Here is a 22924-nt window from a genome sequence, read left to right as displayed (position 1 = left end):
CTTGGCAAGGAGCTGTGTTGGCACCCACACATCGGAAAAAATCGCTTTCCTGCAATAGCCACATTAGAAATTACTATGTTTTATGCAACCCAAGTACTTGAAGTGTCCAGTAGGAGGTAAAAAAATCCACAGGCCTTTATTGCAGTGCAAGAAGGATGGGAGGCTTCTCTGTTGTTTCATCTCACCACAACAGCAGCAGTGCATTGCCACACACATACTCACCATACATTCTGTAGTCCGATAGGTGATTGTGCTCCCAGCACAGGTGTGCCTCTGCAGCTTTTAAACAAATATATTAACCCTTTGGAGTTGGAAAGCAAGGGATGAGATCAGGCCAGATGAAAGGCCCAAGTGCGCTTTTGGAAGTCTGCTGCCTCCGGCACACCAATAGCTTCTGTAGTCTTGATTAAGATTTTAAGGAAATGTGAACCTGCTTGTTTGGTAATGGAAGTGGGGGTGGGCATAAATGCCAGAGAAGGGGCACAAGGAACAAGCTCTGAATTTAACACACACACACACACACACACACACACACACACACACACACACAGCTTATGGGTAGCAAGGGGACCAGTATTCCAGCAAGTTTTTTTTCTCCGAATTCAGTGTGTAAAAAGCAGATCACCATGAATGCACTGGGATCTTGTGTATAAGTGGCTGAGAGTTTGATGTGGAGGTGGGGGGGGGGGGAAGAGTTGTGGCAGCCTTTGCACCAGGAGCATTCCAGGAGTCTTCAGCATTCCAATCAGCTTGTTGCAAAATTTGCCGTTCTTTGCCCCGCTTCTCTTTGCTGCTAAGTCCGGAGCATTGCATAGCTGGAAGGGCAGAGTGTGCCTGAGCAGAGTTTCCAGTAGGCAAGGGAGGTGGTTCCAGTGCTGTGTCCTCCTCTTCAGAACAGAAGGAACATCAGTGTGCACATTAGCCCAGGTCTTGTACGGTGTCCAAGTTGTAGGCTGTGGCATTTTTTGGCACAGAGTTTCCACCCCGGCTGTCATATGCGGCTCCTTGGCTGCTTCTCTGAGGAAACTGGTCGTGCACATCCCTTTCCACACTGGAAGGCTTATGCTAAATGGCCCTGGCTGCTGCTGGTCCTACTTTGGACAAGTGCCTGCATTTCCTCTCCCCTTCCCGGTGTTAGATTGCTGATGCGCAAGAGTGTTGATGCAGCCATGCCGGCCCCTCCTGGCAACTTTCTGGCTGCTTGAGCACGGTTCCTTCTTGCAGACCACTCCTGTGGCCCAGCCAGGTTCATTGTCTTCCCCTTTGCCTTGCTGCTGCTCCAGCTTCTTGGAATCTGCCTTCTGGCAGCAGGAATTAGTGCAAGTTGACAGATGTGTTTCCTGTCTTTCCAATTACTGTCGGTTTGCCTCCCTCTGGCAGTGCTAAAGAGAGTGTGCAGTCTAGTGATACAATTCAGCGTGAGGAGGATGGTTGAGAGCTCAAATAAAAGTGGCAGGTCCCAGAGAACTCCGTTCCAGATGGTGCATTTGCATGCAACAGGCCAGCACACTGGGTGAATTGCTGTTGTGTGAAACTGCACCAGTACGTACACACACACACACACACACACACCCTACACACATTCCTAGCCATGTCAGTAAACATTTAGTCTCTGGAGTATTGAGTTGGCACTCCATAATGATTCATTCTGTGTGGGTCAGGAAAATGCTTCATGGGGGGAGTCTGTGCTGTGAAGTCGTGGTGCCTTGCTGAAGAAGAGGCAGAGGAGACTGGGAAGTGATATTTGGCGGTGGCTACAGGGTCTTGTCTTTGAGAGGGGCAGTGGAGCAGGTGGCCTCCCTTTCAGAAGAGACGTTGGATGAGCGGAGCAGAACAAGACAAGGCAGCCCTGTCTGGAGTGGCTCCTTAATTCCTGACAAAATGCCTTCCATGTCCAGCAGTGTCTCTCTTCCTAGTTACATGAATGGCTTCCTTTGAGGACATGCGGACGGGGTGGGCTTGGTTATTCTCTTTCAGTAGTGTAGAAACACTCATGACTGGTTTGCATTTGACAAAAGTACAGAAGGTGTTCTGCAACCATCAGAAACCATCTTCAATTGACCCTCTTGCTGGCTGGAAACCGCTTTTTTTTTTACTCCTGCGAGGATCTCTGCCTGATGCACGGGACCTGATTGTGGGATGATCAGGCTTTTAATTACCATTAAAATAACTGATTCTATTGCTACTGGCAGGATGAGAGAAGATCAGAGGCTCAAGGCTCTCTCTCTCTCTCTCTCTCTCTCTCTCTCTCTCTCTCTCTCTCTCTCTTTCTTTCTTTCTTTCTTTCTTTTTCCTCTCTCTCTCTCTCTCTCTCTCTCTCTCCCTTTCTTTCTCCCTCTCCCTCTCTTGCCATAGGGTGTCTAATCTGCTTTCAGGGGCTGTGCAATTAAAAGCTCGTCTTTCAAATGCAAAGTGAAAGGGGTGGGAACTGGAGCTGTTTTCTACACTTGCTGTATTATACAGCAGTGTTAGAAGGTTGCTGTCAGGATATCCAGTCTGATTCAGCCTTTGCCAACTTGGTGCCCTCCAGATGCCTTGAACTGCAACTCTCATCAGTCCCAGCCAGCATAGCCTGGCTCTAAGCTAACAAGCAAAAAGCTTTGATAGGGAGGAGTGCCTGCAAGAGCGATTCCTTCTCCTGTGCTCTACACAGCCTCCACTGCCAGGGACTGGCTCAGTGAGATTATCTGTAGACTTCTCCATCTACCCTGTCCTCTGGTATGCAAGTGAGATGTCCATGTGAGATTCCATTAGGCTTCTTCACCCTCCTGAATAATTCCTTCTGCATGGTAATTTATTCTCAGCTTAAGGTGGGTTTCACTCCTGGTGCCTTCTAAGACTACAGTTGTCACCATCCCTGGCCATTGGTGTTGTTGGTTGGTTGGGATTCCATCAACATCGGGAGGGGGTGCTGCTCTGAGTTTGGCATATACCCAGCTATTCCAGTTGTACATACAGGAAGGTTAGCTAAATATTTATTAGGTCCTGGCTCGGCTTCCTCTTGAGCCAGAACCTCAACATGCCATTCTCTTCACCACCAAACACAGAATATTAACAGAATGGCAATTATTGCTAATGAGGGCTTTCACATTGACCTCTCTCTGTAGATATATACTTCTTTCATCGGATACTTTCCAATATTGTCAACTACTGCAAAACCTGAATGCCTGAGCCATTTTCTGATGGTATGCCCAGGCCCATTAGAGAGGTAAAGGGAGGTGGGGTTGGACTAATGAGTATTGAACAGTGAGTGTGGGAATATTGAAACCTGCATCTAAAATGTTGGTATCCCTAGTCAAGTGTGCTACTCTCTAACTTGAGCATCTGTGGGTGGGTGTGCATGTATATGTTTTGTCTTTAAACTGTCTTAAAATCCATGGAGCTGATTAAGTTCTACTCTAGAACTCAAGGATGTTAGAATATTCATAGGCTGGCAGTGGAAGGCTTTGGGTGCCTTCAAATGGGAATTGGCCCCTCTTGCACCACCAGGCGGGTGCGCATGGTGATGGGCGGCAGGGTGTGTCTCACGGTCCTCTTGTTTTCCTCCTTGCAGTTGCGAGAGCTGGTCAGCATGTGCATATACCCAGATCCTGACCAGAGACCTGACATTGGTTATGTGCACCAGCTAGCAAAACAGATGCATGTGTGGACCTCCAGCACTTGATCGACATGCTCCCAGAAAAGCCATCCCAGCGTAGTCTTACTTGAACCTTCTGTCTCGGACGAAACCAAGAGGTGCCTCGCCAATTTACATGGGAGAGTTGAGCCTTCCTAGGAAGACGCTTCATGATTTCTGCTGGCCATTTGCAGGGGCGCTCACAGAGTGGATCCGCTCTAAGTGAAGGCTGTGAGATGCTGCTGCAAGTGTGTTACTTTTTAAAATAACACGTTACAGATATAGATCTCTTAAAAGATCCTTTCTTAAAACTGTTGTGTGTAATCTAGGTTAGGTTATTATAGCAAGGGTTTCTCATTTGTGTATTTGACACACCCCTTGTATCTTAACTAATGTGAAATATTGAAATAATTCCTTTGGTGAAATCACTTTATACTAATGTAAGAATTACAGTAGATTTTGTGTAATTTGTATAACTGCTACTTCTGCCTCTTTTGCAAACGGTTAATAGCAAATTCAGTTTTTAGTTCATATATTTTTTAAAAAAAACATCCAGCCTGGAGTTTTTGTACTTCCCTCCTTTGCAATAATAGGGTCTGGTGAGGGAACATGTTTCAAGATTTTTTTAAAGAAATTGAAACTTTGTGATTAATATTTTGCAATGCATTTTATTTGTCACTATGGCTGCAGTCAGTGAGGCCTCCACTGCAGGCCTCAAACCAAAGCTCTCTTTTTTGTCAGTTTCTGTGCCGCTGCTGGCACAGATCTTGTGAGAATCTCAATAGCTAATATTACATGACCAGTGTTACTGCACGCAGAATATGGGGTTGGGGGGGGAAGCTTTGTAAAATCAGTGGTACTTTGGCCATCTACAACTACCTTGAAGCAGTGTTCAAAACATAATGTAAAAGGGTATTACATTGACCATGCAATAAGGTAAGTTAAAATAGAATTCATTCATTTTAACGCAAATGATCACCCACACTTCTTAACTGTGAAGACTCATTGAAGAATGTGAATATTTTAAACAAGCTGATTTGAAGGACATATTAAGACTTTGCATTTACACATACTTTCAGTCAGCTAAATTACTTCATTGACTTGGTAATTCAGTTTCCATTGGCCCAAGAAAGGTTTTGCTCAGGAAGCCAGCTTTCTCTTGCATCTGTCTTTTTTCTTTTCTTTCCGAGTAATGGTGCTCCATCAGCTTCAGTACTGAAGGATGCTATTTAGAGAAGGACGTCCACATTTCAGGGGCTGAAATGTGGCCTGGCCTCTGGGCTACTTTCAAAGCAGGTTATTTTGCTGGAAATAAAGAATGGCATATACATGCATCTTTTTCAGTGGATTTCTGTGTAGCTCAGTCTGCCTTAAATTGAGAAGGGCAATGCCAACTACTAAGCAGTTCTGAAACAATCTACAAAGGGTAATAAGGCTAGTGTTTAATTGCTGTGAAAGATCCTGGCTGTGGAAAGCCACAGGGAAGTCCAGCCTATCAATCTTGGTGGAAAGTCAGAATATTTCAGCTTTATTGTACAGCGGCAGCACATCTGCTTACAAACTCTCAGGTGCTGTTGCTGGTGGGTGTCTTTAAAAGCAAGGTAGTCTCTCCCTGGCACTGCAGGCTTCATTTGAATTTATACATAACCTGGTCTTGGGGTGCAACATGAAACTTCTGTCTGTTGGGCAATTCCACGTTACAGGTGTGTCTGCTAAAATCTGGTCTCATATACCTACTCCTTAAGATCTATTAGCGCTTAAGTACATGTATTTCCAAAGAATTTTTTGTGAATGTGCATTTTTAGATAAGATTAAATGATTTACAAAATAAACAGTTTTCTTTGTAGAAAGAAAAAGGTGCCTGGTGTAAAAGCATATTGTCTGAGCACTTATTTTTGCAATCTTGAGGAAGGAATTTCCCATGGTTACAGGCTGAAATGGTTGACTGCTAAACCAAGGACTAGGTAATGGGTTCACATATTAAATACTGCAAATGTAAGTTTCAAGAGTAACAGGTAAGATAATAGCCATTTATCAAAGTTAGTTTGAATAGTACTGAGCTTGATACTGACTTTCTGCCCTTCCTTGGAAAAATACTTGTCACCTCATTTACCTGTACTATATCCCCCCCAAAAAAGCTTAGGTGTGGGGTGAGGTAAAGCCACTTGGGGCTGATTGGTGTAAAATCCAGAGCAACACGGGTTCCAGGGTCAAATAATTCCCACCTTATGCCTGTTACTTTTGCTTTGTTGCCTTACTAAATGATCTGTAACCCCCTGCCTCTGCCATACCTGCTTAAGGTACGCGAAAGTGTTCAGCAAAAAATGCTGTGACCACACTTTATTTATTCCTCTTGAGTTATGAAAAATATGGGAAATGAATGAATAAATATAAAAGCAATATAAAAGGGTATTGCATTCAAAACCAAGGAATCTGAGCACCTTAAAGACCAACAAATTTACATCACAAGTTTTCATGACCTAAAACTTGCTTCAGCAGATTTATCGAATGAAGCAGGCTTTTAGTCCACACAATCCTAGGCTATTGCTTGTTGGTCACCAAACGGCTTCAGCATAAATACACCATTAACACACAGGGGATAAGATCTGTTAACTTTTACATCTAAGAAGGACTGCTGCTCTACTTGTGAAGTGGCTGGGGTCACATAATAGGCTGGATGTACAACTGGGCTGACCTACTGAAGCAAATAATCATTTTAGAAAATTATTTTTCCCTGCCCCAGTTAACACAAGTCAACCAGTCAATTCATATTGGTTTTTATTAAATCTGCATACAGAACATTAATGCCAGCATACAGATACAGAATTCATGTATGAAAATTCTCAATCCTCTTCCACTGCCCAGAAGTTTCCAGGAAGTCAAGATGTATCCATTGTTTGCACCGTCTCATCTGCCACTTCAAGATCCAAGGGTGTAACCTTCGTATAGAGCACACCTGTAGTTCCCCTCTCACAGCTGTATCGCCCTTGCCTGTTTGAGGGTGGAGAATAGAGAAACAATTATAGAGTACTGTGTGTCTGCCAGAAATCCCACTAACAAGGGGGGCAGATGGAGATTGAGATATATACTTAGATCTAGTTGCTAGTTGCCCCTTTCCCAGATAGAACACAGCAGGTTAATCGCCCACTTCTGACTACCACACAAACAAACCACAAGGCCCAGAGTTACAAGTCACAACAAGCCAGACTCCAGTTAGACATGGGCCAAGAGGGAGGCATCTGGACCCATAGATTAAAATACAACGGTTGAATGCTGCATGTGAATACATTCTAAGACAAAGTTATTGGAAAGGAGGACTCCATTTTGGAGCGGAAAGCCAAGTTAGAGCTTCTCCCCCTGCCAAGAGCACCTCATTCTGTATTTGTAATCCATATCCCTCTTGCACTATGGCTTTTGAAGAACCGCTCCTGGACAGAGAGAATGTCAGTGCCGCCAGTTAGCCCAGTTGGAGGCTATGAGTGGAAACCCCAGGTGACCTTTCCGGGGAGTTGTGGATTGCATTAGGACAGTGACCCAGAAAGCTGATTACAATAAGCCTTTCCTTTTTACAGAAGGTTACAAGCACAGGGAAAGTGGCTCCTGCAAAGACAGGATCCTTTTTCAAGGTCGGTCAGTAGTATGTTCCCAAACGGTCCTTTCTAGTCTTTGAAAGAAGCAAATAGCTGCTGCCATGCAAAATAATGCAGTTCTTGTTATTGCCCACGTCCTAGTGCAACTCCAAGAATAACCTGGTGCAAGGAACAGAATGGAAAACTGCACAACAAAGTGGCTACTCCCTTGTCAACAAAAATGGAAAGTTCTGACTCTTCCCTACTTTGAAACAGCCATGTCCTTGGCAAAGACAAAGCAGATGTACAGGGAATACTGGTCTCCCTAAAGGGTCACAATCCCAGCTGCTGCCTTTTCACACCATACTATTTGCGCTGGACTTTAGGAAGCTAAGAACAGCCTCCTGGATCCGGCCAATTGCCCACCTAGTCTAGCATCCTCTTCTCACAGTGGCCAACCAGATACATTGAGGAAGCCCATAAGCAGAACATGAGCAAAACCACACTCTGCCCACCTGCCATTACCAACAACTTGTCTTCCAAAGCATATTGCTGACAGTGGAGGTAGAACACGGGCATCTTGGTTAGCAGCCCCTGGTAGCCTTAACCTCCCTTAACGGAATCACGGCCTCCTGTGGGAGCAGGTTCCACATGAAGTACTTTATATATCCTGATTCTTCCAATGTTCAGCTTCATTGCATGTCTAGGAGTTCTGTTGTTGTGAGGGAGAAAACCTCCCTAGCCACTTTATGTCATGCATAATTTTATAAACGTCTATCAGGTCACCTCTTGCTTGCCTTTCCTGTGAACTTAAAAGTCTCAAAGGTTTCAACCTGTTGCTCCACCTTGATCATTTTGGTTGAACGTTTCTCAACTTTTTCCAACTCTACCCTTTTAAGGTGAGGGGACCAGAGCTGTTTATAGTATTTCAAAGGCAGTTCCACCATAGATTGGTATAATGGCACCATGATGTTGGCCGTTTTATTTTAAATTCTTTTCCTAATGATCCCTAGCACGGAATTTGCCTTTTTCACAGCTGCCACACACAGAGTCAACATCTTCATTGAGCTATCCACTACAAACCCAAGGTCTCATTCCTGATCAGTCACTGCCAGTTCAGACCCTATGAGTGTATATGTGAAATTATTATTTATTTATTTTTGCTACAAAATACATCACTTTACACTTATTACACTCAACTGCCTTTGCTCCTTTGCCTCCCTTTCACTCAGTTTGGAGAGGTCCTTTGGAGCTCTTCAGTCTCAGATTGTTTTGACACCCTTCAGGCTCATTCATGAGTAAACCCTCCTGAAAAGGTTGTCTTTCGGCTCTGGGGTTGGTCTCCTCACAAGCCACCAGGTGCTCCCCATTTTATGCAATTTTGCGTATGTGTGCAGGGGCCCGGAATGGAACCCCCACATAAATGATGAGCCACCTGCATTTCCACTCTCTTGGCTTCCTGCTATCTCACCATTTCTGATGTGCACGAGGTCCTCTCCTCATATTCCCTAACTGCTCAGTTTATCCAGGAGTCTTTGGGCACGTCTCTCGAAAAAGCCCTTCGCTCCTATTAAAATTAACTCCCTCCACTTTTGGAACGAGCAAACCTTCTCTTAGGCTGACAACTACTTCAGACAGAACAATTCTTGTGCATTTATTTTTCAGGAGTGAGTTTTAATGATCTACACTGGAACAGTGTGCAGCCTCAACAATTGGGATACGATTACCTGTAGCATTTCAACTACAAGTGTTTGCACTCGGAAGGCATAATCGGCCTGTTCCTGGTATCTGAAGGTTTAACTCTCTTGTCTGTGGAAACAATTGAAACAGGGACACACTCACCTCTTCCCCTTTTTGTTGGGCATATCGTAGGGACGGAGAAAGTCCAGCTTGTTCTTACTGAGGACGCAAAGATCAATGTTGCTGCCAGAACCCAGATCGTTGTATATGCCGGCTGCAATGGCATCTCTCACAAGCTGTTTGGCTTCTTCCTCCTAGGAAAAAAATCAAAGTGGGTCTCAGACATTTGCCCCCCTTCCCATATTTCCAAGCAATTGCACAATGCTGGCCATCAGCCTCCACTGGAGTAGAAACCAAATGCAGGACAGGATCTGTTTGCAAGGCCCAGAAACCCTTCGGTAGAACCTGTGCAACTGGAAATATTGCTCAATTCAAAGAAGCAAAGAAGTGTATCCATAAAGGCTGTAGCTATTCCAAGGAAGAGAACACCCAAACCAAAATCCACTTGGGGAAGGAGGGAATTTTGATCAAAGGAATGAGTAATTTGTGGTCCTCCAGATATTTTTGGCTGTGTTCAACGGCTGCTGGGAGTTGCAGTCCAGCGTCATTACCCATATATGGTGAAAGGGTACCCATTTCGGTAGGAAAAGAATTAGCAAATTCATGATCACCCACTCTGGTGAGTCTCCACACTCACAGAAAGGCAAACTAACCTGACTTGGAAATTTCATTAAGAGAAACCATATTCCTTAATCCCTCAAGGATATTGTTAAGTAACATCCTATGCAGGTAACCAAAGCTCACTCATATTTTATTTATGAGAGCAAACTCCTCCTTTTAGTTGATTTTCCAGTAGAAAATTTATGTTTTGGCCACCAGTACTCTGAACCAAATCACAGCAGAAAATGGAAAGTGATTCCCATTACATTAGCACCCTCTACAGGCCCACTGAGGGGAGGAAATTTGGATTTCAAAAGGTGCTTGGGATAAGGATCTCCAGCGCAACGGAGGATGGTTACAAATGATGAATTCAGCGTTTTTTAGGCGAGAGCCTCCTGGTCTAATCAGCTAATATGTTACCGAAATGCCCTTTCCCAGGATTGCAGGGCATTGGGGACTTCCGGGGAGGAAAAAGGCAAACTAGTCATTGATTGCTGATACTCCTATTGACAGAGATAATTATGCGGTGATTCACGATAACCAAAGTATTTATCTTGGTTACCCAAACTCCCTTTTGAGATAAGGGAGTTCAGGGATAAGCCTCACATGCTCAGAAGAAAACATTCATCACACCAGAGGCAGAACATAACAGCCCTTAGATTAGGTTGGCAAAACCTACTTTTAACTATTTCTAAGACTGGAAATAAATATAAAGTGGATTTTCTATCTGCTAGTTAATTTGCACCCAGAACATAAAAAAGCCCTAATGACACTAATTAAGAGGCTAAAAAAATAACCAAAAAGCTTATCTTAATCACTGGTGACTAAGAAAGAATACAACTTATAAGATGACTCTGAATCTGTTTTAAATCTTCACTTTATACTGCCTGTAAGTCTCCATCTTATGCATACTGTGTTGGCTGCGAAAACAAAACTGAATCTTATATATAAAGAAGCAGACACAAGCTTCTTGTGAACCAGATACTGCCAAGGGAGAGATTAATAGAACCCAATACGGCAAAGACAACACCAAATGCCTCATCGATTGTTGGTATCATATGCCAACTACTAGATGAACAACTGACAGAAGTTAGGAGCTGAAATGCATAAAACATTAAAAAAAAGATTTGATACATCAAAGATACATCAGATTAAAGAATGCTCAGAACCTGTGGAAAAAGATATGGACCCAGATCTGCCTGAACATGCAATGACATCCATACAGCTGTCTGGACAGTGGATGTTGCTATGATGATGAAGGGACTTATGAATACAGACATTAAGAGGCAACTGGAGATGGCAAAGATGGAGCTGAGAGAGAAAGGGCCGTGGGTACAAACTGAAGTGAACACAGAAGAAAAAGCCTTTAAGCTTTTGGCGATTGGTTTGGAAAAAGAATGGAAGTGGAAGAGGTGTTTTCCCTTTTTTCTTTAAGATGAGGCATGGTCAACCGGAAATAGTACTTGAATATATGGAATTGGGTAAGAATTAATAAAGACACAACAAGTAAACAAATATGGACTATTATACAGTACTATTAAGATCTGTCAGAATCCTTGAGGAGAAATTCATCGTATTGGAACAGAGAAGAACTATTTTGGACATTTAATGAGAATAATATTGAAGAGCTCCTTTTGGACTTTTTGGGTAGAAAAGGGCAAATTTTAGGTGCCTGGTATAGAAGATTGAGAAAACAAAACATAGCAGGCTGAGGAACAGCTGGACATTAATACAGCTAGATGTTATTCTGGAGTACATACTTTGAATATTTTGAATTCAAAGAACTCAATCTGAAGTGCTGTTTTTGACCTTTAAAGCCTTAAACGGCTCAAGATCGCAATACTGTACCACTTTCCATTTGAACCTGGACCCTGAGATCATCTTCTGAGGCCCTTCTTCTTATGCCTCCTCCTCGAGAAGTCCAGAGGGGGCAACATGAGAACGGGCCTTCTCTGCAGTGGCTCCCCATTTGTGGAATGCTCTCCCCAGGGAAGTTTGCTTGGCACCTTCATTATACACCTTTAGCCACCAGGCAAAAAAGTTCTTTTTTAACCAAGCTTTGGTTGATTTAATTGACATCCTATGCCCTTTTAAAATATTGGGGGGCGGGGGGAATATTGTTTTTATTTTGATTATATATTTTGTAGGTTATTATTTTGAGTTTGTTCTGTGAACCGCCCTGAGACCTCAGAGTATAGGGTGGTATAGTAATTAATTAATTAAATTTTTTAAATTAAATTGTGCCTGTTCCCAGCAGTTGTTCAGCACTCTCCAGAGATTCTCCACAAGAGGTGCTTCCTGCAGAAGCCCCCAAGAGTCTCACAGCTCAGTTGTGACACAGGCAGAGAAGTCTGCATTCTGCTTGCCTCATTTGCTTCCACTGAACAAAATGATTGTTCAGAACACACTCAAACTAAGCTTTGTCCTGGTTCAGAATTAAAAGCAGAATTAAAAGCAGAAAGATGGGCTTCCAGGATTTTTGTCATCAAATATGAGACAAGCCTCAGACATGTTCATGTGACCCTATCTCAGCCACATCCCTCAGTTTAGCAAGAAAAAAAGATTTACTGAAATAAGCAAACATAATACTTGACACCACCAGAAAAACAGAGGCATTCTTCCTCAGACTGAAAATACAGCTGCCTGCCTGCTCTATGCCAAATTCAACACTATTTTAGCCTTCTTTCAAAGCCATTTTACATGTTTAAACTGGCAAAACCAAACTCCACTTTACCAAATCAAGTACCACCTACTACCATCAGGCCCACGTAACACTTTTAACATCCATTTTATTAAATCCTATTAATTAAAGAAACAATTGCATATGAGTGGAATATTGTTTTTGCTCAAGAATGGCACTGTGAAACACTGCTCAGGAAAAACCGGCCCTGCACACATGCCACGTATGCTAATTCCTACCACCAAACGAAGTTTTTAAAGCTGCAAAACAGAGGTGTATATTGAATGTGCTGACAGTCGCAGTCTTAACGATGGTAGCACAAATGACGCAGGGCAATAATTAATCTAAAAAAGTACCCTAAAAGTTCTGAGTATATAAAAGGAGCACTTCCTCCTTTATGGTTGCAAAGCCCAAGCTAACTGGGAATATCCTTCTCTGGGGCCCACGGCTGCTCCTTAAATGAGATTACAGTAAGAGTGATGGACTGTAATACAAGTCAGCTGTGACAAGCAGCCCTTTATGGAGTGCTCGGCTTGCCTCCATTGCTGCATCACGCAATGGGTCCCAAGGCTCCAATGTGCTCCTCCATTTACCGCCACATGACAAATGGGCAGCACTTGTAAAAGGCACAAAGAGGTCTGGACCAGCCATGTAATGGTCACCACAGATGTGCCAAACTGCTGGAGGGGGGCACAGCAGACCCCCAAGTTCATTAAACTGACCAGTAATGGATCTCTCAAAACGTATCTGAGGAATTGAACAGTAAAGGCTAAAATAAATAACTCAGCATGAAGGCTCATCCGAAATGGTGTTTGATAAATTATTTATAACTGAGGACATTGTCTGCATTTAATTTTGGAGCTACTGGTAGCATCTTTAAAAGATGATTTATGTGTTGTAATGCCATTAAACTCTATATTGGCCCACTGCTGGCTGTAAAGTCTGCTGAGATTTAGAGAATGAGTTTTAAACTGTCACTGCAACATCATAGTAGAGAGAGGACGGTATTAAATCTTTACTTTAAACCCGTTATCAGGAGAGTTGCATTTTGTAGATGCTCCAAAACTGATAGATTACCTCCCTCTCCAACAGCCGTGGCAAGAGTCCCAAAGTCAGGTCTGTTTCTCCCCTTCCCCATCCCCAGGACACAACATTTCCACATTTGTTTCACAAGTAAGTGCCTTGGTCACTGATTTGCAGGTGGAAAAGTATAGAGCACCCAAATGCACATACAGGAGACAACTCTGCAGGTGAAAAGGCAGGCTGGCTGTGTCGCGAGCAAAGAAGTCACTTCATCATCTACAAAATGTTACGCCAGAACTGCCTCACGTCCATTTCTGGATGTCTCTTTCCTTGGAAAAAATAACCTGTGACTGTTTGGAGAATGCCAGTCCACTGAAATGGGGTGAGAGGTGAATACATTTCTACATATTTAGAGCCTGCATAAAGTTATTTCAGCTTTTCATCATCCAGCTACTCCAACCTCATGAAAAGGTGCCTTTAATTCACCAACAGTATTCTGGGTTGCCTGTAAACAGCTGAATCCTGACATTTAGAAACACATCACCATAGTTCCAATGTGGAAGGATGGAATATGTTCTATGCCCTCGCTATATATATATATATAAAAAAGATAAAATGTACAAATTACTTTAAGTGAGAATCTGAGAGAGATAACTGGGCTGGGAGGGGGGCATTCGGGAGGTCAGAGCGGCAGTAAAATCTATACAGAAGTGCTGGGAGTTTGGGACTAGCAAAACGATAGCTCTTGAAGGATACCAAAGCCTAGAGAAGGATAATTAGACCATGGAAGAGTAATCGGCAGCCTCGATTGTATAGAAATGTGGATATGCCTGTCTTCTGGGAGAAACTCTGTCGAGATCAATACATAACTGAAAGCGGAGCTAAATCTGCTGGGAAGCTCAGGAAGAGAACCAACCCAGGGCAGCTGCTCCGTATCAAAAAGGTTTGATTACTTCCTGCATCCCCTCCCTTATTTTATTTTTTGAAAGGAGAGGGAAGGCTGGAAGCCCCCAACTTCAACTGACAGAGACATACAGGCTTATACAGACCTGAGTTCTAATGCTGCTTATTCCCCAAAGTACAATAGGAGGGGAAGGCAATTCAGATATTGTTGCTTTGAAGCACAACCTCCTAGTGGAATAAGATGGCAAGATTATTGCTTTCTTCTGACTTTAGCTTTCGAGCAATCACCCAGAAACTGCTGAAGCAATTGTTTTATTTGGGACAAGGGAAATTTGTGGTGCCAGTTCTCCACTCCATCCAGTGCTTTTCACGCAAGTTCCTAAGTCATCAAGAAACACAAGTTTTGTAACTGGAGAACACTGCTGTCTGCTATCACAAAGGCAGGAGACCAGGGGCAGAGGAAATCAGTGTGAGGCCACCCCACATACGCCAAGTCTCCATTTGCTAAAATTAAAGAGACAATTTCCTACAGCAGGGATGGGGAGCCTGTGGCCCTTTAGATGTTGGGACTAAAGCTTCCATCATCCATCACTACTGCCCCAGGCTGGCTGGGGCTGGGGGAAGTTGGAAGTCCAACAACACCTGGAGGGCCACAAGTTTCCCTTCCTCCCCCACCCCCACAACACAGAATCATCTAGCATCCATGGAAAGGAGGCGTTCCGAGGCGTATTTATTTACCCAGGAATCCAAGTGAGCTTGGTGGGACTTACTTCCAAATCAACATTCATAGGATAGCACTGAAAACTTATTTTGTATTAATTAGCTGTATTAATTTAAAAGCAGTAACGGGTATAAAAAAAATCTCAGTATGTACAGGATATACACTCTCATATTAATTTAGTGAGTTACGTAATGAAAGGTCAGACTTGTTCATGAACTGATGCATTGAAGGACCCATAAAAAATAACGCAGCACAGAAGCTTCTGCTGCCATACAAATAATTTTCAAAATGGGCACCACTTTATCCAAGCAGACTAGATTTACTCCTGTACTGACCCTCACCCAATTAAGCAACTTCTTCCTTGCATCCAGAAATAGTTGGATGAAGTGACCCTAACCCGGCCTCCAGCATGTAACGCTACAGCAAGCTGTGTACATTTGTGAAGCATTTTACCTCACTGGTAATATTCCTAAACCAGCAGAGCTAGGCTGTTCTAGTTAGCATTTAGCAGCAAGGAGTAAAAGCATTAGGAACACAAAAGATTCACAACTTCCCAGTTCCACACTGGGAACTTAAAGGTGGTGGCTTTCCATGTTACAGACCAAATGCCACGTGAATGTTTGCTTCAATGAGGCAGGAAATCAAACAGGTGATGTAACCACACTGTAATCTTCCAGATCTCAATGCAAGAGAAATTATGAGGTCATGGGTCCCCCGCTGTTTGAGAATTTAAACATCTGGGAGTTGGGGGTGGGATGTTGTCTAGGTTGCCTATATAGCTATGACACACAGCATAGACACACAAGCTTTGGCAACAATAAATAAACAAGAGGTTGTTTCATCATGAGAATTCACTCCTTGTATGGGGGCTGATATTTGAAGTGCGCTTTGCATGACAATAAACTCTGCATGCATGGATGAGACCTCCTGGCAGTAATGCTGGGCCTTGACCATCAACACGTGTGCTCCTACAGCTTATCCTTGGTCCACATTCTGGCACAGCAAACCTTCGGGCTGTTCTGTTGACCACATTTTACAAGAACACAGGTGCTCTGCAATGGGTTACTGCAGGTAGGAGCTTTTCAGAGAAGCAAGGAATGGCAGCCATGAAGGTTGGATGGCGGCTAACATGAAGGTTGGATGGCGGCTAACAGATTGAGGTTGAATCCTGACAAGACAGAAGTACTGTTTTTGGGGGACAGGAGGCGGGCAGGTGTGGAGGATTCCCTGGTCCTGAATGCAGTAACTGTGCCCCTGAAGGACCAGGTGCGCAGCCTGGGAGTCATTTTGGACTCACAGCTGTCCATGGAGGCACAGGTCAAATCTGTGTCCAGGGCAGCTGTTTACCAGCTCCATCTGGTACGCAGGCTGAGACCCTATCTGCCTGCGGACTGCCTCGCCAGAGTGGTGCATGCTCTGGTTATCTCCCGCTTGGATTACTGCAATGCGCTCTACGTGGGGCTACCTTTGAAGGTGACCCGGAAACTACAACTAATCCAGAACGCGGCAGCTAGACTGGTGACTGGGAGTGGCCGCAGAGACCACATAACACCAGTCTTGAAAGACCTACATTGGCTCCCAGTACGTTTCCGAGCACAATTCAAAGTGTTGGTGCTGACCTTTAAAGCCCTAAACGGCCTTGGTCCAGTATATCTGAAGGAGCGTCTCCACCCCCATCGTTCTACCCGGACACTGAGGTCCAGCACCGAGGGCCTTCTGGCGGTTCCCTCATTGCGAGAAGCCAAGTTACAGGGAACCAGGCAGAGGGCCTTCTTGGTAGTGGCGCCTTCCCTGTGGAACACCCTCCCACCAGATGTCAAAAAGAACAACAACTACCAGGCTTTTAGATGACATCTGAAGGCAGCCCTGTTTCGGGAAGCTTTTAATGTTTGATGTATTATAGTATTTTAATATTCTTTTGGAAGCCGCCCAGAGTGGCCGGGGAAGCCCAGCCAGATGGGCGGGGTATAAATAATAAATTATTATTATTATTATTATTATTATTATACTTCAGCCACGCACCATGCATACCCACCTTTTCTGACATCATAATAAAGTGGAAAAAAGAGGCTGAATCTCCAAATGGAATCACAAGACACATAGGTCTAAAGTAGCATTCTTTCACCCCATGTTACAAAACTCAATCTGAAGCAGGCCAAGGTTCAATATAAGAGTCCTTGCCTTTGGGGCATTTAGCAAAAATGTCATGCTGTATGATTTGTCTTCTGCACATTGTAAACATCTAAAAACAAACTGTAAACAAACTTACTGGGCTTTGTTCTTCAGATCCTCCCTGAATCAGCCGTCTCTTAAAGCCTTTAATTACAGCTGGCTGAACCTTTGCTATTTTCACAACACACTAGTACAAACACACGCAAGCCAGACCTCCCCTTTCTCATATCTACATCACAAGTATAATAAACCATGTTAATATTTCATACCAGTGTGAAATATGCTGGAGTATCAATTCAACATCTGTTGTCTTTAGGGTTCTGGAGTCCCGCAGTGGCCCTTTCAATTTGTAATTGAGTTCTATACTGAATTAATCAGCAGTTTATCTTTTTTAGTAAAAAATATCTTCCCCACTAACCTGAATTTACATTAACAATTTATGTTGAATTACCTGCCAAGGCAGAAATATATGATTCTAGAACTACCATTCAGTAAGGCTGGCTCCTCTTATTTCATTCTTATATGAGCAGCCACCACCATTCTGCTGGATAAAACCTCACATCACAGAGCCAGCCTCCACCTGAATTTTCAAGGGGTCTGGAAGAGCCTACACCAGGCTTTCATTTCCTACTACAAGATAAACACAAATGCACAGGCATATTTAATTTGTTACTGATACAAATGGTGGCAAATGGAACCAAGATCTGATTGGAAGCAAAATTCAAGCAAGCGAATGCTGCGAGAAAAAAGCCTTGATTTTACAAATCTTCTTAATCCATCCTCTCACAGCTGCAGTCAGGAGCTGGATCTGTGCGACAGCAGAAAGGTGGAAATGGACAGAGAGCCAAAAAGAAAAAGAAAAGGCAGCTTGCAGAATTGTGAACGGTCTTATAACAGCAACCCTCTGTTGGGTATTAAGGTGTATTTGTTCATGTTTTACTGTCAACAGGGAAAAAAATCAATCTTAGAGGCAGGGGAAGAGTCCACAACCACATCATTAAAGTATTCTGGGAATTCCAATAAAACCTCTCTCCAAAGTTCACAACGAACATTTCCCTACCCCCTCCTCCACTTAGTATTTCTTGGCTCTTTGCATACAAAATGTATTTTGTATTAAGAACTCTTGCTTGCTGCAGAAGCACCAAACCAGTCTTGCATTATTGGGGGGGGGGGGGATTTTTTTCCAGGAAAAACTCACCATTTCCTTCAGTTCGAGAAACAACAGTAATACAACTTCTGTTTGAATATTTGGCTCCTAAGAAATGCATCAAAAATAATTACCTGTCTGGCATACCTACTCTGCGAGGAGTGAAAGCGATCAACAGTCCACTGTGAGCAGACCTGCTCATATAATAGGATACAGGTTTTAAACGGCACTAACTTCGTTTCCACAAAGTTCAGCGGGCTGTTGCTGCACCTTTCAATTAAAAGGTGCTACAGTTCAGCATTCATTTTCAAATTATACACAGTACTAAAGAAAACTAGCAAGCAACTGCAGGCCTGCCAGTGTTAACAGAAATCGGACCCTTAAGGTAACATTGGGTGGGATTCACCTAAGAAACCCCGTGGGGAAGCCCTATGCAAGCACTTCAGCTGGTGCAATGGGGCTTTCCTCTCCCCCCTCCCCTTGTGTGGACTCTGAAATTGGAGTGGGGGGACCCCTGGAACCCTACATGGGGGGAGAAAAGGGGAATCATTTCATCTGCCTAGCTGAAATACTTCTGCAGATGGAACGCTCATAATAGTGTGATGTTTTATTCCACCGTTTATGTATTGTTTCCTTATGGGAGAACACTGATGAAACAGCTCAAGATACTCAATCACTGGAAAATCCCCCCCCCCTTAAATAAAAAATAAAAAAGTGTTTTTTCTATAATTAGTTCCACAGGATTCTTTTTTTGTGCATGCCAGGTAGAAAAATTCATGCCAGGTAGAAAGTTCCACTGATGAAGGAAAATCCAAATTAGCACCCCCAATTATGTCTGTATTCAAGAGAGGGAAATGGGGGGACAGAGTTTGGAGAAATACCAGGATCCTTGCACAAATCTTCACAATTCCTGCCCCAGAGAAAAAGGCAGAGAGGCTGCAGCCGGCAAGGCAAAGTGCAAGCACCAAACACCAGCGCTACACAAAGCGGTGGGGGCTCCCCCCCCCCGCAAAGGGGCCCCGTTTTTGAAAGGCCTTCTGCATAAGCTGTGTGTGCTGCCAGTGGGGATGGAGGTTGCTCGGGCAGCTCTCCCGCTTAATGCAGGCTGTCTCCCTTGATCTCCACCGTCTGCTGGCAAACCCCCCCAGCACGCGGCCACCTTCCCATGGAGTCATTAAAACACCAAGTGTCAACTGGGGGGATTAGCCAGAAGACACCCACACCTGAGCCCTGTGGCAGGGACACGGGCATTTTGATCAGCCCCACTAATGAAGCCAGCATTCATATGCAGCGTGTCACCGCTCCAGAGTGTCAGTCACTCACACAGGAAGCCTAAATGAGACTGATGAGGCGCCAGCACCTGATCAAGTTTTAAGTTTCGGCGGTTGTCAAAAAACAAACAAAAACTCCCAACTATCAGCATTGTTGTCAGCCATTAATCAGGCGCCTGGCCGCAAATAATTATGTCCGTCATTTCCTTCACTCTCCACAACATCCCCATCTGAGCCCTGTTCTTTCACATCCATCCTGAACTACAGATCCTGAATCTTCCACCGTTTAAGTCCAGAAAAGCCGTCCATTGGCCAGTCCACCCTCGCACTCTAGAGCTGTGGTTTGAAAACGCTCTGGGAGGCAGGAGGCTGGACTGTGTCTTTCCACAGACTTTGCAGTGCGTGTGAGATCTGCACACAGAACCCACCAGCCACCCTCATCCTATTAAAGCAAAGGGGTTTCACATTCCGCTGCAGTGGGAATGTGAAGAGAATTGCAGACAATGCATTTGTCATGGTGCTTGCATGATGGGAACAAGCTTCTGGGGAGTGGCTACAGCTTAATGGCTTTCAGGCGAAATGCCTCGCATCTGCAAACAAAAACAGATTTCAGATGGCTGACTGGGCTGGGCTGCAGAGGCTGTTCAAATCCAACATGTGGGGCTGAATTTGGTGTTCTGAATGATGCTTTCTTTTAGCCCCCGTGGTTGAAAAAGGCGTGGAACAGCACTTGCTGCTTTTCACTGGGGGCTCACTTGTACTTTGCATGACTGTCTCTGTTACCAAAGCAGTAATAGACATAGTGCATTGCCCTTAAGGGCAGCGCTGCAGAGGCTGCTCTCAAGTTCCAGAAGCTGCCATCTCCCTTTTTCATATGCAGTCATGCCTCATGTTACGTTTGCTTCAGGTTGTGCGTTTTCAGGTTGCGTCCCACAGCGACCCGGAAGTACCAGAAAGGGTTACTTCCAGGTTTCACCGCTCATGCATATGCACAAAATGACATCATGCGCATACGCAGAAGCGGCAAATCGCAGCCCACACCTGTATAGACACGGGTTGCGTTCTTTTCAGGTTGCGAACCAGCCTCCGGAACGGATCGCGTTCGCAGCCAGAGGTACCACTGTAAACAATTATTAGGAAGTGCAAAGTATCTGATAATACACCACTAGTCCTAGAATGGAATGCAAGGCCTTCTTCAGAGAAGGGCAATCCTAACAGCAACATAAATAATATGTCAGCATGATGGACCAATGAAATCAGACAGCACAATGCTTCTCCCATCCCAACACAACAGACCAAACTGCCACAATGGGAACAGCAAACTGCTAGAGAAACTATTTCTAAAGTCAGGTCAAGGCTGCGGGAGGGAAAAAAACTTCAAACTGCTAAATGGTGAGTAAATGTGACTGTAAGGAAGGACTGCAGCCCAGCAGGCAATTCCACCTCTTCTGAGCTGACTCTCCCTCACCTTCCTCCCTCCTCACACTCCTCCTCCCCTTCAGTCCTCATCAGCTGTAGTCCAGCTCTGCTGCCCTGTTAGCAAGATGCCCAGCAAACCTACCAGCATTCAGCCCTTGTTTCCTTCCACAAGTCCTGCATACCATGCACCAGTCCTGCAAACTCAGGGGTGTTTCCAGGCAGAAATGAGAAACAAATCAGCATGGTTCATCTGGGCCAAGATTAATTCTGGTCCTTTTGTCTCCAAGCCTCTAAAGTATGACAGTATTTAAAAAAAGATAAGAAATACCCTTTTCTGTCATTGCTAAGCATATTAATAGGTTCAACATTACTGGCGATTGGAAGAAGAGCTACCCATATAAAAATGCCACCATATCTCCTTGAAGCAAGAGGAAGCAGCGTATTCCCTCATACAACCTCTCCCCAAGGTTGCAGGTTGCCCAAACTAGATTTAATCTCAGTTAAAATGAATAAGCATTAAATGTTTAGATGTTAGCCTTGCACAAGGGTAGAGGGAAAAAAGTCCCTAGGGGCCTAGAATTTCTCCTACTGGAAGATGCTACAGAATGCAAACAGTATAACCCTGCTCCAAGAATTCAACCAAAGCCATCAACAGCTTTACCACTCTCCCATTCTTATTTCAGGCAAGTTTAGGTGCACATGTGAACAACTGTGCTTGCCCTACAGTGGCCAGGGGCTCAAGCTCCTGTCTGAAGCATCAACAACATGTCTGAGCTTTAGGCCTAAAGCAGTTGCCATCCTTGGAAATCCGTAACAGCCCCTCAGGAGGCCAGCATCCCACCACTGATCTATCCTGAGAAGGCTCGACAGACAGACTCTGCGCTACAGCCTAAGGAAGGGCTGTCACACTTGGCACCAACAAAGCCACTTGCTACCTAAAACTCAAGACGCGGTCGGAGGTGGGGGGGGGGGACAAGCCCTGCTGGTGTGAGGATGCCTGAGGCAGTGGTAGAAGCTTCAACAACTCATCTTCAAACGGCGGAGAGCCAGGGCTGGAGAAACCTGCAAAAATTGGCTAAGCCTGCAGTCCTGGTTTTTTTAAGTCGAACATCTTCAAAGTCTGCTATTCTCACTGTAGGGCACAGCAGCTGCCAGAGCAGGTTTGATCCTCTCAGCTTTTGGCAGCTCTCAACTTGAAATTCCAGCAAAAGAAATTTTTCAAGTTGCTATTATTGCCTGTCAGATTTATAAATATTGTGCACTATGTGTTGTGGCACGGCTCTCTGGGGACGCTGGCGCATGCCAAAAGCGTAACAGAATGAAAAAAACCAGTTCCTTGTCTTCAAATAAATGCTAATTTCTTTAACTGTGCTCACACGAAGCTTTTGGTGAACGGCTTCAGTAGTACAGAATATATATCAGAGGGGGTGGGGGCTGATTGTCTTTTCCTGCAGTATTCAGCTGCTGATTTCATTAAGCTTGTTTAATTAGATTCCAGATGCTAATTTGCAAGTTGATACCAGAGGGTGCAGGACAGTTTGCCTTTGAATCATTTCTCTGTGATGTGATGGTCTTGAAGAACACCACTGCCCTTTAAAAGCTCTATCAAGATATTCTGACAATTAGCAAACAAAGGAGCTGCATTAATCTTGACAGGAAAAATATTAATTTTCTACACATTTTAATGACCATGGCACCAAGATTTTTAAAGTTCTTTTCACTGCATGTGCATCAGCAGTTGACCAATTCAGCATTAACACATTGGAGTGGTACAGAGATTTACCAAATATTGTTCAGTCTTTTCACAGAGGAGCTGTCATCGTGCAACCTGTTATGCTACTAAACCTTCAAGGAATTTGTGCTAGAAAACACCCATCTAAAAAGGGGTACTTCATTCTGGACAAGATAGAGCCTCCCTTCATAGTTAAAAACAGCACACACACACACAAACAGAATCCTAGCCTTTTTGCCATCCAAACCCACATGCACTGGGTAGTCCACGC

General features: G+C 44.2%; 2 protein-coding genes across 4 annotated transcripts in view; one reads left to right on the top strand and one right to left on the bottom strand.

Moving 5' to 3' along the window:
- Window positions 1–5491, top strand: part of NEK6 (NIMA related kinase 6) — a 98053-nt gene extending 92562 nt beyond the window's left edge. For all 3 annotated transcript variants that reach the window (XM_080990999.1, XM_080990998.1, XM_080991000.1), the window contains one exon: window positions 3554–5491. In XM_080990999.1, the coding sequence (XP_080847125.1) occupies window positions 3554–3664 (111 nt within the window). In that variant the 3' untranslated portion in view covers window positions 3665–5491. The remainder of the gene's footprint in view (window positions 1–3553) is intronic.
- Window positions 5492–6377: 886 nt separating this feature from the next.
- The window catches only part of PSMB7 (proteasome 20S subunit beta 7), a 30452-nt gene continuing 13905 nt past the window's right edge, over window positions 6378–22924 (bottom strand). The window contains exons 7-8 of the mRNA XM_080990980.1: window positions 9028–9179; window positions 6378–6607 (exon numbers count right to left, since the gene is read on the bottom strand). Coding sequence (XP_080847106.1) covers window positions 6496–6607; window positions 9028–9179 — 264 coding nt within the window. The 3' untranslated portion in view covers window positions 6378–6495. The remainder of the gene's footprint in view (window positions 6608–9027; window positions 9180–22924) is intronic.

The sequence above is a fragment of the Podarcis pityusensis genome (genome assembly GCF_964106645.2).
Source record: "Podarcis pityusensis genome assembly, chromosome: Z".
NCBI classification, from domain to species: Eukaryota; Metazoa; Chordata; class Lepidosauria; order Squamata; family Lacertidae; genus Podarcis; species Podarcis pityusensis.
This window is presented reverse-complemented; position numbering and strand designations above follow the sequence as displayed.